The sequence below is a fragment of the Delphinapterus leucas genome, chromosome 4 (genome assembly GCF_059928025.1).
Source record: "Delphinapterus leucas isolate spDelLeu-1000000601 "Yukka" chromosome 4, BTC_Dleu_Yukka2, whole genome shotgun sequence".
NCBI classification, from domain to species: domain Eukaryota; kingdom Metazoa; phylum Chordata; class Mammalia; order Artiodactyla; family Monodontidae; genus Delphinapterus; species Delphinapterus leucas.
The window spans coordinates 136,279,497-136,297,639 of NC_143132.1; the positions used below are offsets into that span (position 1 = coordinate 136,279,497).

General features: G+C 39.7%; 1 protein-coding gene across 4 annotated transcripts in view; it reads left to right on the forward strand.

The window, feature by feature from the left end:
• Window positions 1-2,017: 2,017 nt before the first annotated feature.
• NPHP3 (nephrocystin 3) overlaps window positions 2,018-18,143 on the forward strand; it is a 55,412-nt gene continuing 39,286 nt past the window's right edge. For all 4 annotated transcript variants that reach the window (XM_022582506.2, XM_022582505.2, XM_089911143.1 and 1 more), the window contains exons 1-9: window positions 2,018-2,473; window positions 4,571-4,696; window positions 5,272-5,422; window positions 7,139-7,291; window positions 8,669-8,802; window positions 10,215-10,375; window positions 12,624-12,780; window positions 15,569-15,643; window positions 16,965-17,138. In XM_022582506.2, coding sequence (XP_022438214.2) covers window positions 2,081-2,473; window positions 4,571-4,696; window positions 5,272-5,422; window positions 7,139-7,291; window positions 8,669-8,802; window positions 10,215-10,375; window positions 12,624-12,780; window positions 15,569-15,643; window positions 16,965-17,138 — 1,524 coding nt within the window. In that variant the 5' untranslated portion in view covers window positions 2,018-2,080. The remainder of the gene's footprint in view (window positions 2,474-4,570; window positions 4,697-5,271; window positions 5,423-7,138; window positions 7,292-8,668; window positions 8,803-10,214; window positions 10,376-12,623; window positions 12,781-15,568; window positions 15,644-16,964; window positions 17,139-18,143) is intronic.

Genomic DNA, 18,143 nt, shown 5'->3' on the forward strand with positions numbered 1-18,143 from the left:
GGACACAATTAATGGAGAACAAGGTCAGGAAAAGTTAAGTACAGTATTTTGCACAAAGGCAAAGATTATTGAATTGAAAATATTGATATGATAAACTCTTGAAAGGTATTATTATCCAGGGAAAGTTTCTTAGAGAAAGAAGCTAGACTTTGAAAGAAATGAGGGTTGGCAGAGTACTGAAAGGAAATAGAAACTACATTGGTATGAGGACAAGAAGAAAATCAGCCCAACTAGGGTGGAAGGACGTGGGTAGACGGATGTTACTGGATAAATTAGAGGTGAGGAAAGGAGAGTCATTGCTCCAGGGCACTGGTCCTAGGCTCCACAAGTTATGGGAAGTTACTGTAGTTTGCTACTGGTTTGGAGGGAATGAGTGATGGCTTTTTATTTTAGTATGCAAGTATAATAGTGGAAGTCTCCAGCTGATGCACATTCCAAAGGAGGTGGCAGAAACCTAGTGAATGATTCCCTGAACCACTGATCCACATTGAGGGTACAAGTATTAGAAGCTGGTGATCAGAAAGGACTTTAAAAGAGAGGAGTTCTTGAGATACTTGATGGTGGGAATGTTTCCCCTTATCTCAGGAGACTATTTGAAGAAGTTAATATGTATCTCTTGGAGTCTGAAGAACACAGTGGCCTGGTATCTGATTCCCTCCTGAAGAAAATTTATAGGGTAAAAGAAAGGATGACTAGCTACTTTGATGGAGGGAGTGAGAACTGGCCTGCATTCCCAGAGTTCTTTGAGGTGAAAATGTGTTTCCTGTTGTGGTAGATGTTGTGATGCCTGAAAGACTTGTTCCTCCAGCCACTGGAAGTGATGCCAGCAGACAGTCCTCAACTGTCAGTCTCCTAGGGGATTGCTTTGGCTGAAGAAAGCTGATGACTGTCTGGTATGGGGGTACAAAGTCCCAGCCCCCCACCCCAATTTAGAACAACTCTGCAGAGCTATCCCAGGATCAGAACTCCCTGTAGATTGGCTAAGGTCTCTGCTGAGGCTGCAGCAAAGCTCAGCTTCTCCTGCTGACCAATTTTGCTTCTTTCCCTTCCTTTCTACGGGTGTTGATCCCAAGGACACTCCCAAATAAACATCTTGCATGGTTATCTCCATTTCAGAATTTGTTTCCCAGGAAACCTGACCTGTAACACCTGTAGATCAGATATGGACCCCACCAGTAAGTCAACTAGCATGAATTATCTTGGGTCTGTCCAAGTGGGACCCTGTAGGGAGGAATAAACATCAGTGGACAGGATCCTTAAAGTATCACTGAATTCCTTACAGCTGGGGAAGCAGTGAGCACCAGCTGGAATATAGCTGCACCAGCCCAGGTCGAGAAAACTGAAGATTAAAGATTTCCAGTTATGAGGGGGAGAGAGTCTTTGAAGAACTTACAAAACTATCTCTGAGAAGGGCCAGTTTTAACCGTTTGCCAAGTCCAAAGAGCACAAACATCCAGTTCACAGCAGTGTCAATCAAATAAAACCTTTCCCTCCCCTCTCCTGTCCTCCTTCCCAGGGCTCCAAACCTGGAGAGGTTAGAAACCCGGCGGAGGGGCAAGAACACAAGGTACCATAAGAGAGAAGACGCCAACCCCACACTTTTCTTGACTTAAAAGTTTAAAACTGTTTTCCCATCTCTCTCCATTTTTCATGATATCCCTCAAATACTGTCATAGTCTATCCTTTCCTTGGTGAGATGCCCCATATTCCTGTGAAGTGCTGTCTGCAGTGTCCCTTGTTGCAAAAACTCAAAACCTCACCTTGTCCGTAGGCCCTGACGTAGCGCACTGCTGGAACTGCGCGACCGCCACGCTGCTCACTGCGCCCCGCGCGCTCCGCTCTCACTCCCAGCCCAGCCCTGCTGCCCCGCCCCATCCGTTCCGCTCCTCTGGCTCCGCCTAGCCACCCTGCCCCGCCCCGTACTACCCGGCTGCCCCGCCCCATCCCTGTCGTCCGCCCACTAGCCCTCCCCTTCTCGATGCGCTCGCCCCGCCCCTTCCTGCTGCCCCGCCCCATCTCCCTCGTCTGGTCCCGCCCCCTCCTGGTAACCTGGTGGCAAGGAGCGGCGGCCGCCGGCGCCATGGGGACTGCCTCGTCGCTCGTGAGCCCCGCCGGCGGGGAGGTGATCGAGGACACGTACGGGGCGGGCGGCGGCGAGGCCTGCGAGATCCCGGTGGAGGTGAAGCCCAAGGCCCGCCTGCTGCGCAGCTCGTTCCGCCGGGGCGCGGGGGCGGTGGCCGGGGTCGGGCCGGGTTCGCTGCCCCGCGGGGCGGGCGGCGGCGGGCTGCTGGGGGCCAGCTTCAAGTCCACTGGCTCGTCCGTGCCCGAGCTGGAGTACGCGGCGGCCGAGTACGAGCGGCTGAAAAAGGAGTACGAGATCTTCCGGGTCAGCAAGAACCAGGAGTTGTTATCCATGGGCCGCCGCGAGGCCAAGCTGGACACGGAGAACAAGCGGCTGCGGGCAGAGCTGCAGGTAACGCCGGGCCCGGGCGCTCACCGGAGACGGCCGCGACACCCGGGAAACTGAGCCCCGGGGCCGCCTGCCCACTGCCCCGCAGCCTCTTGGCCGCACTGCCAGTGGGACCCCTGGACGCCTGACTGCTCTGCATTTTAATTTGAGGGGACGTACTGTCTTGGCGTCTAAACTGATTCCTTAACTAACCGCCCCCCCCTTTTCTATTTCTGGTCCATTCATTCAGATGCCTTGAAGCAATTAGCCTGGAAGTGTCCTGAAGCAACAAATGCTAATCTCCAGAGAAGTAGGTCCACACGGGGCACACATATACACCAAAGACTTTGGTGACATCTGTTGAGGAAACTCATCAAACCCTTCCTAGGAGTTTTTAACCACGCCTTGCCCTCCCACCCCTCCACCCCCCCACAAATTTACATACCTCGGAGGTGGGGTTTCTGGCTCAGTTTCTTTTTTTTTTTAATTTTTTTAAAATTTATTTTTATTTATTCTTTTTTTAAATATATTTTTAAATTTATTTATTCTTGTTTTTTTGGCTGCGTTGGGCCTTTCTTGCTAAGAGCGGGCTTTCTCTAGTCAGAGGCAAGGGTGGGGGCTACTGTTCATCACCGTGCGCAGGCTTCTCACTGCCGTGGCTGCTCTTGTTGTGAAGCACGGGCTCTAGGCACGCGGGCTTCAGTAGTTGTGGCACACGGGCTTCAGTAGTTGTGGCACACGGGCTTAGTTGTTCCGCAGCAGGTGGGATCTTCCTGGACCAGGGCTTGAACCCGTGTCCCCTGCACTGGCAGGTGGATTCTTAACCACTGCGCCACCAGGAAGCCCCTATTTTCGTTTCTTTGTGAAGTTCCATAGCTGTTGGATTTCAGTGATCTTGAAGTGAATTTTTCTGGCAGTCCCTGATTTTCACCACCTTAACTGCTGTGGTTGAAAATGTTCCATAGGTATAGTCAAATTTCCTTAATCCACTTGATTAAATTACTCTAAAAACAATTATTACATGCCCTTCCTGTAATAGATCTATTTTAACTGATTATTAGGAAAGTTATTTTTTTGTGAGCAAAGGCGTGAGACTTTGTGTCATCAGTTTGGGGCCCCTCTGAGGGTTGTAGTTTGTTTACTCTATTTTTCTTTACTATGGAAGAGACTTCTGGACAGCCCAAGTGTTCCTGAGCTCATTACTGGAGGAATAGAATAAATACCTCAGACCTGATTTTTCTAGAAGGAAGAAACCTTCTTCCTTCTAGACTAGTCCTTCTAGTCAATCCCTCTCCACCCCTACCCCACCCCCATTAGCTGTTGTATAATTAGCAGTTATCTGAGAATACATAAGCAGCTTTATCTGTTGTCTTACAGATTTTCCTATTGGGCAGTCTTAATGCACTTGCATATATGAAGTGGACTTATGCATTTCAGATATCTGATTTCATGCCTCCAAGCCATTGTCTTGGATTCACTGCATATTGCAAAAGACTGAGGTGGAGGTAGAAAAGAAAGCCAGACCACCCAGGGTAGAGTGCACTAAGTGTTGACAAATGTCTCAGTCCCAGGTTATTTCCTGTTACCAATCCTGATTCCTTATGTAACCCTTTTGATTCCTTTCTCACATATCTAGACATTTTTTAAAAACCTTCTGTATTTATTTAATCCATTCAGTCAGACATTTACTGGAAGCCTGTCGTGTATCAGGCACTGCTAGTGCTTGGGGCTAGCAAGAGGAGTAAGACATGGAGCCAAGGAGTGCACAGTCTCACAGAAGTAATTATCCTTCAGGTTAAGCCTTACAAGTTGTACTTTTTGTTCTCTTAAAGATGGGAAAGCTGAGGTGTAGTGAAGATTAAGAACTAGTGCAGTATTTCAAAGAAAAAGCATTAATTTCCATTGAAAGCTTAATGTCAAATATCTTCATTTATAATTCAAGCATATTTGCATTTTTTTTCCATTATGTGTTTGAATAGAATGGCAATATGCAGTTCTTGATAACTGGTGAAAAAGTAAGTAGATTGTTAAAATTCTAAGATATTTAATATATATATAAGATAATGTAAAATTTGGGAGGCATGCTATTTTTGTTATAAATAACGAGGTAAATTATTCCAGGCACTTCAGAAAACTTACCAGAAGATACTTCGGGAAAAGGAAAGTGCTTTAGAAGCAAAATATCAAGCAATGGAGAGAGCAGCTACATTTGAACATGACAGAGATAAAGTTAAGAGGCAATTTAAGGTAAATTTCATACATCTTTATCCCCAAAGTGATATGGAATAAAAGCAGTATATTTTAAAAGTTCATATAATACTGTGATGAATAGCCAGAAGAAAATGATGTAGGAGCCATGAAAGTTATAAGAACTAAACTAAAGCACTTTTTACATTTTTGAGTTGGACGAGGTAAACTTAAGGTAGTTTCAAAGAAAAGGTATAAAAGTGAACATTTTAATAGGGATTTGGGGGGGAGCGGGAAAGGAAAGTGTTTCTATTAGGGGAAAGCATTTAGAATGTTTGGGGATGTTTTCTATGGATAAGCATTACTGGCATTAAATGGGAGGGGGACAAATTTGCTAAACATCAGGTAGCACACAAGGCAGCTCCACACTACAGACACACATCCTGCTGGAATTCCAGTGGGTTCCAGTTACAAAACAGTGATGTAGAGGTACTCAGATTATTCATCCTACGAAAGGGGAGATCAAGGACCAAATGAATATTGATTTTGTGAAAGAAAGAATTTTCTCTTAAAAGTTGATGGTACAATTTTTGATTATGGAAAACGGTTTCAAAATTAAAATCCTTCTTTTAAAGATTTTTAGGGAGACCAAGGAAAATGAAATTCAGGATTTATTGAGGGCCAAGCGAGAGTTGGAGAGTAAACTTCAGAGGCTACAGGTTCAGGGGATCCATGTATTTGATCCTGGAGAGTCTGATTCAGATGACAACTGTACAGATGTTACTGGTAAATTTATTTCCTATATATAATATTTTGAGATTTCAATATAGGTATAATGATTATAGAGCCAACTTTGAATCCTTTTACTTATAAGTAATTGCTGTTACAAATAGAGTTGCACTTTCTCTTTCTCAGTTGTTATGACAGCTCTTTTCTATGAAGTCCATGATGTAGAGGCTGAGGTTCCTTCTCTCTCATTGTTCTACCAACCTTAACCCATAGCTTTTCTCTCTCTGGTCTAAGCCCCTCTAAGTCCCAACATCACATCTACAATTTAGCCAGGGGGAGGGAGGGAATACCTTACTTTCCTTGAAAGCACAATCTGAAAGATATACAGATTACTCCTACTCAAACCCCATTGGCCAGAACTCTACCTAGGAAGATGGGAAAGTGTAATCATTAGCGGGAGAGCCATGTATCCACATAAAATTTGGGGTTGTGTCACTAAAGGAAGAAGGGAAGAATGGATGTTGGAGGACAGTAGTCTCTGTCACATTATTTTTCCACATAATTGATATATTCTTTACAACTATCAGAATATCTGCATAATATTTCACTGAGTGGTTTCCAATGCAGTTTTGTGAAATACTTTTAAAGTTTTTGTTTTACAATTAAACATAGAAAGTGTTTTTTCTAGAAATAAAGAAAAACTTGGAATCATAGACTGAAAGGGTCCACTGTGTTCCAAGGAAATAATAATGAAGTGTGATTGATTTTGAGAAATATTCTATTTTAAATGCGGTGGAAAAATGCAGTCACTCTACCATTTATTAAAAAAACTATAATTATATTCTTACAAACTGATGTGTTTTGGAGTGAAATATGGCAACTAGCATCCTGGGACTTTTATTACTAACTTTTGAGAAAAAAAAGTGAAGTGATTCTTAATGGCATTAGTCCTCGTGATTATTTCAGTATTGACATATGTTAAAATGTACAGGGTTTCAAAACTATTATATTCTAATTCTCTTAGCAAGTTAATAAAAACGGGTTAATATTTCCTCATAGGTCTTTCTTCCTATTTCGATATAAACATGAAGAAGGAATGCTTGAGGGAATGTCACTCATTATTTGTCACCCACAAATAATAATCTCAGTTTTGCCAGAGATTTAGCCCAAATACCAGTTTACTTATGTTTAGTCAAGGATGCCATGAATTATTATTTATTAAAAAGAAATCAACGTGTTCATAAGTACCTGTTGATTCAGACAATTTTTTTTGCTCTGAGAGGTTAAAGAAAATGTGCTCTTTACATCCTTAGCTTACATCCTAATGAATTACCAATATTAATTACTGGTGTGCCAGTAATAGTCTTCCTTTGAAATTCTTTCCTTCACATTTTACACTGATACCTAAATCATATAGTTAGGAATGTTTTTTAGAATTTTTTTGTTGGGGGGTGTTTTTAACTCCTCTCTGTTATTATAATTCTTTTGGTTATTGTATTCCTAATTTCTTTTCATCTTTCTCTTTTTAATCCCCTTTTTAAGTTTGAGATGATAACCAGAATTATGTTAACCACCACCTTAGAACTTGCCAGAAGTTGGTGGCAAAGTACTTTCAAAATCATTGTTTTAATTTCAAAATCAAACTTTGAATATCTGTTGTATTTATAATATTGTAGTATTTTTTGCATTAGAAATCCATTGAATATATATGATAAGTTTTTGAAATTCCAATATAGTTTGGTTTTCATCAGATGAAATCTCTTGCTTTTACAGCTGCTGGACCCCAGTGCGAGTATTGGACTGGTGGAGCCTTGGGAAGTGAGCCCTCCATAGGGAGTATGATTCAGCTTCAGCAGTCTTTCCGGGGCCCTGAGTTTGCACTTAGTTCTATAGATATAGAAGGACCCTTTGCTAACGTCAACAGAGGTAACACACGCCATTTGCCAATTACCTTGGTTAATGGTAGTGACTGTTTGTGTACTATAATCTTATGCTGGGAAAACTGCCACCAGCAGAGCATGAGACTTGTGTTCTGGGTGTCTTCCACTGTCAAACCATCATGTACTGGTGCTTGTCACTGACCAGGAATGATGAAGTTACATAATTCACATCAGGATCAGTTGGTGCCTCCCGGCCAGACTGGCCAATAGGTTCTAATAACTGAATTTCTGGTCTGAGTTCTCGGATATTTTAGTTGAGCGGTGAGAGCCTAATGTAGATTAACGGAAAAACAGTAGTGTTTAGTCTTCCCTCTGCATCTTTGATGGTGTTGAAGGTTAGAGAAGTTGTGGAGTAGAGTACAAAACTTCAGTTATATAATATAGTATTCTTATTCATTATCTTTTATATAATTTGGTATCCAAAACAGCTCTTAAGATCTGTTCAGAATTTCAATACCACCTCAGATCTGAAATGTTATAAGTAGCTCCACTCTTTTCTTAAAACTTTGAAATATAGGGACTTCCCTGGTGGCACAGTGGTTGGGAGTCCACCTGCCAATGCAGGGGACACGGGTTTAAGCCCTGGTCCAGGAGGATCCCACCTGCTGTGGAGCCATTAAAGCCAGGGCTGCTGAGCCTGTGCTCTAGAGCCTGTGAGCCACAACTACTGAGCCCACGTGCTACAACTACTGAGGCCCACGCGCCTGGAGCCCGTGCTCCACGACAGAGACAGGCCACTGCAGTGAGAAGCCCATGCACCACAACAAGGAGTGGCCTCTGCTCACTGCAACTAGAGAGAGCCTTGCGGAGTGGCCAAGACCCAATGCAGCCAAAGATAAATAAATGAATAAAATTTTTTAAAGACCTGAAATTATTTATCTATTAGCAAAATGAAAATTATTTTTTTAATTATGCATTTTGAATTAGTCAAATATGTCTTAAAATATTCATTCTCACTATCTTTTGGTTATTTTTTGTTTTGTACCGTTCTTGAACTTTCTTTTTGACTCAATGTATTTCAAAAATAATAAGTAGATAAAACTATAGGCCAGCCTGGGAATGTAGGCTCTCCTCAAGTAGCAAACTAATTGAACAGCCCATGTTGCCTAGTTCCCTGACATTTGACTGGAGCCACGGGTACCCCAGCAAAGACCACTGGTGACATTGATTGCTTTATGCCCCAGGATAGAATTTGAGGTTAGAGAACTGATTGCCTTCTGATATCTTATTCTAGAAGCTTTGTCGGTATTACAAGTGAGATCAGATGATGCCTGTTGTTTTCTTTCAGACTTTTGGGGAATCATCTTGTCAAATGTTTTCTAGTAATTATTTTTCAGGAACTTATGAGAAATTTTATTTTCAGATGACTGGGATATTGCTGTAGCTAGTTTATTACAAGTTACCCCCTTGTTTTCACATTCTCTGTGGAGCAACACTGTCAGATGTTACCTCATTTATACAGATGAAACCCAGCCCGAAATGGATCTTTTCCTTAAGGTGAGGGCATTTATAAATTCTGTATTCACTGATTTAAAATAAAGTTAATATTGTGTCCTGGTTATGATACTACTGATTGCCTGAACCAAGTAGTTTACTACCCACTAGATTATGTCTTAAAGAGTAGGAAGCATCTTGGGCTTTTCTTAAGAAAACGTCTTACTCAGTATTATCAGTATATTCAAATTAAGGCCTTGGAACTTGATGCTTTTGAATACTTCATTACACGTTCTCCACAGTGTTTACGGCCCTTACTGATGGTGCCTGCTATAGTTAATACCTGCCAGCTCTATTCTTGAATCTGTTTCAGATTATGTCAAAATTTAATCCTTGTCATGGTTTTAAACTTTTCAAGGCAGCCATTGGGGTTAATCTAAGGCAGGGGTCAGCAAACTACAGCCTGTGGGCCAAATCTGGCCTGCAGTCTGTCTGTGTATGACCTAGAGCTAAGATTGGTTTTTACAGTTTTAAACGGTTGAAAAAAATCAAAAGAAGAAGAATATTTTGACATGAAAATTATATGAAATTCAAATTTTGGTGTCTATAAATAAAGTTATATTGGAACACAGCCACGTGCAATGTATTGTCTCAGGTTGCTTCTCACTAATGGCAGAATAAATTATGATGGAGACTAAATGGACCACAAAAACCTCTGCCAAAACAGCCAAGTTCTTAAGCTGTTATTAATTTGCCATCTGGCCCTTTACAGAGAGCTTTACCAACTACTGTTCTAACTGAATTTTAAATAAATATGCATGTCACATGCTATACCTGCTATATTAACATCGTCCAGATTGTTGATTAATAAGTTCATTTAGCTTTCCTTTTTGATAATACTCAATTTTGGTAAAAAGACAAAGTATTTTGAAAACCAAAGCTTCTACTCATTGAGTATAGGCTGTTCCCAAACACATGTTGAGGGAATTACTAACTTATTGCATAATAATAATCATCATACTAAGTGCCTTAATTTGTTATAGACCAACATATTTTTATATCTGTTTGCTTTAGTGTTCTAATATATCACGGCGGACACTTTTTACTATATAAATCTATGGATTTACATTTTTCACCCTATAACAATAAACAAGTCATTTGTAATAATAATAATAATAATAAATAACTACCAAAGCAAAATAGTCTAATACTTTACTCCTGTTGTTTCAGGTTTATTATGAGATACATCATTTTCTGAGCTAGGAAACAGGAAAGTTGCTAAGCTATTACTATTTTTATTTTATAGAGAAACTTGCCTTTTCTCTTAAAGATTTTCTTTAAGATGTGATCATATAATTTTTAAAGTTTTAAATCAGAGAATATCCAACATAACCTTTTGGATTTTAAGTAGTATGAAGCTGACTAGATCTTTAGTTAAATAAGCTGTGCTTTCTTATGTTTTAATTTGTTTTTAGGACTATTCACCTAAACTTAAAAGAATGTGTGAGACAATGGGATATTTTTTCCATGCTGTGTATTTTCCAATTGATATTGAAAATCAGTACCTCACTGTAAGAAAATGGGAAATTGAGAAGAGTTCATTAGTTATCTTATTCATTCATTTAACCTTACCAAGGTAAGCTGAAAATTCTATAATTTATTATAGAAGTTAAACTCATAAATAGAAATTGAGATTACCAGATGAACTTGAAAGATAAGTTCTAATTGCATTTTTACAATCAAAAACAATCCATGAAATTCAGTAAATTCTATGACTTTTAATACGTGAATAAAATAAAAAATTAAAAGTTTCACACTGTTAGGCTTGTTAATAGGTTATAAGATTAACATCATTAATGTAAAGATCATTTTAATCAGACGTCAGCAACCTATGGCCCTCAGGTCAAATCCAGTCAGCCACCTGTTTTTATAAATAAAGTTTTATTGGAGCCCAGGTATGGTCATTCATTTATGTATTGTCTACAGCTGCTTTCACACTACAACAGCAGAGTTGAGTATTTCAGCAGAGACTGTATGGCCCGCAAAGCCCGAAATGTTTACTAGCTGACCCTTTACAGAAGAAGGTGGTGACCCCTGATTTCAATAATCAGCATTAACCTTCATTATTTTCTTTCTTCAGATACAGATTGAGAGGCACTTGAACACTTGCATAGGTGTTAAATCATATTTTTAATTCTCTGAGGAGCTAACTACTTAAATCCAGTAAAGTGAGCAGTTTTCTTATAATGTGAAATATAATCACATCAATGAACCTAGTCTGCAAATGAAGCTTTTTTTTTTGTTACCAGTTAGATATATAGATAGAAGACAAAGTAAGATAGATAGGAGGTTAAATAAGAAGTTAATTTTTCTTTCTATATTTTCTATCTGATTGGATTTAATCCTTCCAAAGCATTTTTCTCTTTTTATTGAGGACCAACTCTGACTTTAACTGTGTTTGGAAGTGTTTGGAGCCCTAAGCTTTATGAGAGTTCCTGCAATATAACCTATCATTGATCCTTAAGACTCTACCCAGAGACCAGGTGGCCAAGGAGCTACGTGGTCAAGGAAGCTTTTCCCAAAATAAGTTTAAGGATTCCTTCAACTTGATTTCCTTTAGTTGGACTCCTTTACCTCCCCTTCCCTCTTTTATTTTCCTGTTTTGTTTTTATATTAAGAATATATCTGGGGCTTCCCTGGTGGCGCAGTGGTTGAGAGTCCGCCTGCTGATGCAGGGGACACAGGTTCGTGCCCCGGTCTGGGAAGATCCCACGTGCCGCGGAGCGGCTAGGCCCGTGAGCCATGGCCGCTGAGCCTGCGCGTCCGGAGCCTGTGCTCCGCAACGGGAGAGGCCACAACAGTGAGAGGCCCGCGTACCGCAAAAAAAAAAAAAAATATATATATATATATATATATCCTGTTTTATTCTTTAATATCTAGGTAGTATTTTATCTTAGGTGATAGTATATGTCACTTGTTGTTTTTCTCTTGTTAATGCTTTAATCCTTAAAACCATGTTGTCTTTTCTTTCTGTTTTCTTCTTTTTGCTTTTTTTTTCTGTTTCGTATTGGGGCTGGTATTTTAGTTTTTTATGCAAATTCTGAATCATATAATGGCTTTCCCCTGTATACACACAGTAATTTGCCTTCTAGACAAACTTTCATTTAATGCTTTTTAGAAAGGGGAATTGTTTAGTTTTCCTTGTGGTGTAGAAAACACTAGTAGGTTATTTGAAGATTTTTCTGGAATTTAAATAGGAATAGTACAAACTGTAGTTACAGTACATTGAGCATAGTTAGAATTTTTTTTTAACCTTTACCACAGTCAAGATTTTAATAGCTATCTAACCTTCCCCATCTGCCTCTGGATCTTTCTTACAGTGTATCTGGGGTATAAGGGTTCAGATCATTTATTGAATGAGTAAAGGCTAAAGGATTAGAGAAGAGAAAAATCTTGAAACCTTGAGGCTGATGATTTTTGTGTTTTAACTTGAAATTATATAATTGTGAATAGAATTAGGTTTTCCATTTATTTGCAGAGTCTCATGAGTATGGACCATTATTTTGAGCAATGTTTAACAGTATTTTTGAGAAGTTTTTTTAAATTAGATTTTAAAAAATTTAAATTATGTATGCTTTAAAATTTAATTTATTGTACCTACTCTCATTGTCTGCTAGTGAGTATATTATACTTTAATATTGACACTAAGCTAGAACAGAGCTATAAAAACATCCATTTTTGGAAAGTTTCACTTATTCTGCAGCAGGGCCTTTTCTGGCCACTTGTCATTGTAGTAAATCCCCCTTCTTGGCACTTAGGTTAATTGACTAACTGTGTGCTGCTACAGTGCAGCATAGCACAAGAAATACTGATTTCCAATCTAGCCTGTTATTGGAAGACTGTGAAGAAGCTTTTCTGAAAAACCCTGAAGGCAAACCACGATTAATTTATCATCGTTTGGAAGATGGGAAAGTCAGTTCTGACTCTGTCCAGCACCTGATTGATCAAGTTTCTAACCTGAACAAGACCAACAAAGCCAAGGTAAAATTCATAGGTGTTTTTTAAGAACATGATTGGCAGAGAGAGGCGCTGGCGTGTTTGGGGAGAGGAAGGAAGCCAGCGGGGCTGGAGCAGAACGGGTGAGGGGACATAAGTAGGAGCGGTCATCGGGGCCGATGCTGAAGAACCTTGTTTTTTTTACTTAGAGTGAGGTGGGGAGCCATTGAAGGATTTAACCAAAGAGGAAGAATTGACTGTGTTGAGAATTGACTCTGGTTTGGAGGGAAGGTAGTGGCATAGGGCAGAGGTGGAGAGCTGTTGCCGTCATCCAAATGAGAGATGCTGGTGGCTTAGACCAGGGTGGTGGTAGAGGATGTGATAAAAAGCAGTAGGGGGCTTCCCTGGTGGCACAGTGGTTGAGAGTCCACCTGCTGATGCAGGGGACACGGGTTCGTGCCCCAGTCCAGGAAGATCCCACATGCCACGGAGCGGCTAGGCCCGTGAGCCATGGCCGCTGAGCCTGCGCGTCCGGAGCCTGTGCTCCGCAACAGTGAGAGGCCCGCGTACCGCAAAAAAAATAAAAAATAAAAAAATAAAGCAGTAGGATTCTGGATAAATTTTGACAGAGCCGATAGATTTCCTAACAGATTAGTTGTGGACTATGAGAGAAAGAGAGGCATCAACAGCAATATGTGCCTCAAAAGTGTATGATCTGTAGTGGATAAATCAGAATCTCTACTGTGCTTTTTTCCCAAGCACAGAGTCCTTCTATCTATTATTGACCAAGGATTAGTGTAAGGAGGAGCCTTTTCATGGTAACCTTTCCTGAAAGCATTGGGAAAAGCCAAAAACTGATGATGAGTAGAAGGATTTGATCATCCCTAGATGCGTGGTAGGATATATTTTAGAATAGAGATTACAGGCTTTACATTACTAACCTGGTAAATGTTTAATGTAAATGTTTATAGTAAATGTTTATAGTTAGTGTTAAGAATACAATCAAAAACAACTCTAGGATTTTGTCGAAGTTTCTGTTTCTCTATGCCTAGCCAGAAAATAAGATCAAATATGAATACAGGCATTTTTCTTGAGGCCAGCATAACATAGTGAAGAGTCTAAGACAAGAGTACATTTTTATTACAGTTAATCTCCAGAGCCATTTCGTTCTTTGTTTGAATTATTTTAGTACCAGCCTAGTTCACTAGGTGCCACAACGAAAGATATTAATCTTTATCTTTTTTCTATTTATTCTATAAATATTGCTTTTAAAAATTAGTATACTAGAGGATGAATTTTTTTATATAGGAGTCAAATAAGATCTCTCTACTATGATTATAAATTTAAATGTAGGATAAACTTCTTTGCTTTATTGGCATAAAGATGGATTTTGAAGGTTATGTGTATTGAATGGTACAGAAATACATAGGATGAAATTAAAGTAGCTGTTTAACTCATGTGTGTGTGTCAATGTGTTGGCATGCATACGTGTGTGTACACATGTGTACGTGTGTATATGTGTATGTGTGTGTCTGTGTGTTTACAAAAAAAAAACATGACCTTTATTCAGGACATCAAGAGAAGGGACACTCAGCAGAGTGATTAAAACAATAAAGGCTGGTGTTGGGCTTTTCCCAGCTTTGGAATGTTCATACCCACAAAGGTGAATTGATTAGCAAGGTATCCACAAGTTCTTACCTGAAGCAGAAGTGTGAGAATTCAGCCATTGGAATTTTCCTGAAAAAAGACCATTCCTTTCACCCTGGGCCAAGCCCCCCAGCCAAGCAGGGGAGGAACTGAGAGTGACAGTTGGGGCGGCGGTGGGGGGATTGCCTTGTCCTCTGTACCAGCTCCCCGACCTGTCCCCCAAGTGAAGGTCGTGGAGCTTCCCTCCGCCTTGGCACATGGCTCCTCCCCCACCACTCCTCTGTACCATTCCATAAGTAACCCACAGATTTGTTGAGCACCTACTGTGTGCCAGGCCCCAGCCCACAGGGGAAAGCAGAGGGGGTCCCATTGTCTCCCACGAATGAAAGGTTGGTTCCCTCTGACCACTACAACCTGGGACCCCAACCCTTCCATATTTCCTCATGTTACCCTGGTTACCCTTCCGAAACAAACAGGCAGAAAGCAAGCACTATTCAGGGAGGGCTTTTATATGAACCTATGTGTTCAGGTTATAGGACAAGAAGAAAAATTAAAAACTATTTCCCCCAAGGCTGTGAGCTGAAAAGAATCAAGCCAAACTTAGGAACATTTTCCACACTCTCTGCTCCACATGATAAAGTTTACTTCTGTTTGCATCCAAGTGTTGGCAGGGACAGAGGCTCCATGGCTTCACTATGCACCGTGGGGTCGCAGACGCTGCTACCAGGGTCCCAGCACACACCATCCCACCTATCTGTTTCCTTAACAGGTTCCTGCTGTCACATGTCAAAATGGGCAGGTGTGTGCATCATCCAGACCAAAGTGGACTTTAGTGGTGACACCAGGTTCTGGACAGAGTTTTGGTATCACCAACTCCAGTCACTTTCTCAGATGGACACATAAGCAAAACAGGAAGCATATTTTTTGTTTTATTTGCAACATTGTTCACACTAAATCCCTTGTGTGACCTTAGACGAGTTTTTTAACTTGCCTCAGTTTCCTCTTCTATGAAATGGAGAGAATAACAGTGCCTCCCTCATAGGGTTGTGAGGGTAAATGAGCTAATATATGCAAAGTACATAGAACAGTTTCTAACATATAAGCACTCTAAAAGTGTTTACCGCCACCTCCTCCTTCTGTTAGTCTTGTTTTTTTCTTGTTGTTAAACTTCTTTTTTTCCCCCCAGATCATTGATCACTCAGGAGATCCTGCAGAAGGAGTCTATAAAACCTATATTTATGTAGAAAAGATTATTAAACAGGTAAATGTGCATTCCCTGTAAGATTTCTGCTCAAATATCTTCAGAGTGATTTCAATAAAATTGGGTTTTCCAGAGAAAATCACGTGTTTGGTTTTTTTTGAAAACAATACCGGGGTAAAGTGCCCTCTTTTCTGGCGAGAGTCCATCTGGTGGTATTATTGTGTTATTCCCAGTACCATGTATCTGTATCTGTCAGTTGTCTCGCAAACGATTTGATGTTTTAATATCCGTTAAGTATAAAATGGATTACAAAAGTGGTAGGTAAAAAGGAAGTATATGAGGGATAATGTTCACCCTATTCAACAGAGAGTCTCCTTAGATTCTGTGTGCACCTTGAGTTTTTGTATATTAGAAAAATCTGTCTTGAATTTTTCTACCACATTATCCCCCTAGCAATAGAGAGGGGTGAAAACACACCTCTAGGTGTCTGAGATCATGGATCACAGAGGTGTCTCAAACTGAAAGTTTCTATGATGTCTCAGTATTATCTTGAAACTTTATGTGAATTATATATTCTGCTTGATGTTTACCTGTCCTTTTTTTAATATTAAAAATCATTTAAAATTATGTATCAGCAAAAATTCTAATAATGATAAGAAAAAGAAAAATAATTCCCTATCTTCAAGTAAAATGGGCACCAGATGTTTAGCTTGTGTTTATCCTTACCTGCTGGCCCCTCCCTCAGAGTACCAGGGACCCTATTTGATAAGTAAGGGATTAAATTACTTTTTTAAATTAACTTGTGTTACAAGTATGCAGATTTGTTATCAGAGAAAAAGAGTGAGCCCCAAAATAAGATGAATTGAACAGAGTAAATGGCAGTAAGTGAAAATGGACATATTGACCAACTTTACCATTTGTAGGACAACATATTTTCAGTGATTAATATAAAGACTAGACATCATAGCAGAGATATTTGATATCAAGAAACCCCATCTTAGTAATTAAATGCTTGTAAAAATGTAAAGCAGCATATTTCTTAGACATTAGCATGGTCTTTAAAATTGTTCACCAGCCAGATATAACCAAAGATATTGTGTAACATTTTTCAGAAACCAGATTCCCTCTAACTTTATTTTTAATGAATGAGAGTGGTGTTTGTTTTTATTATTTTAATATTTCTTTACTTCTTTTCTTTATTTTTAAACTATTACTTATTTTTATAGTTATAAATTGATCCCTGGAGGTACCATACAAAGGCCATAGGTTTGGGCTTGCCCTCTGAGGTAGGTGAGGACCACCTTAGGCCTGTGTGCTGACAATACTGTACAAGGTCTTCACTTCTTTTGTTTGCTTTTGTGTGCTTGCTCTTGGTGTTCAGGACATCCTGGGCTTTGAAACTACAGACCTGGAAACTAAGGATTTGGGCAGTGAAGACTCTATTCCAGAAGAAGATGATTTTGGTGATGTTCTGTGGGACATACATGATGAACAAGAGCAAATGGAAGCTTTTCAGCAGGCTTCAAATTCAGCCCATGAGTTGGGATTTGAGAAAGTAAGCATTTGGAGTATTGTTCCAACAAAGATCAGTTACTGCTTAAAGGCTGTATCATAATTGTGGTTTCACCTAATTATAGTCAAGGTTAAGGATTGTGTTAGTATCTGCCCTCATGGCTTAATTATCCATGTTGAGACATGTGCTTAGGTTTGTATCATGTGAAAGATGTGTGAGATTCAAATATACTTATGAATATCAAACATGTTTAGTTACAGATTAGGATTTATCAACTACATGTTTATTATGCTACCATTTGCAATTCACCAGACCAAGTTTAGGATACCTAGGAAACTTGATAAAAATAGGAAGGCTCTCTATTGTTCCAATTCTTGGAGGAATCAAAATATCAAACATTCAGAAAACAAAGCAGAGTAGTTAATGCAGTAGGCAGGTCAGTCCTTCAGCATCCTTAAATATCTAAGCAAATAAACAAAACTAGAAGTGCACAAAGAATCTGTGTTCAAGTTCAAAAATACTTAATAATATTTAAAAATTAATATAAGAACTAATATCTTGAAGAATATTACAGTAGCTGTCACTAACAGCTGTATTTTTATAGGATTTTTAATGACTTTCATAATTTAGACTGTCAGTGTTTATGTCCTGGTTCCACCATTTCCTCACTATGGATTTTGATCAAGTTACTTAGCTCTAAACTTTGACTTTCTTGTCTGTAAAATGAGGATAATTAATAACACCTATCTCACACGGTTGTTTGGGGGACTAAATCAGGTCATGCACATAAAGCACTTGGCACGGTACCTGGCATATGGTAAATGTTAAATTGTTGTCATTTTATAAGAGAGGCATTGCTATCACTATTTTATTATATAAATGAAGGACCTAAGGTCCAGATTATAGTTTGCCTAAGAGCATACAGGGTGTAGATTGCAGATGTGAGATTTTAACCTAGGTCTTCTGGCTCCAAATCCTATGCTTTCTTCTATGGCAAGGGGTCTTAATGTGGGAAACATGGGTCTATAAATGGGCTTTAGTTGGGAC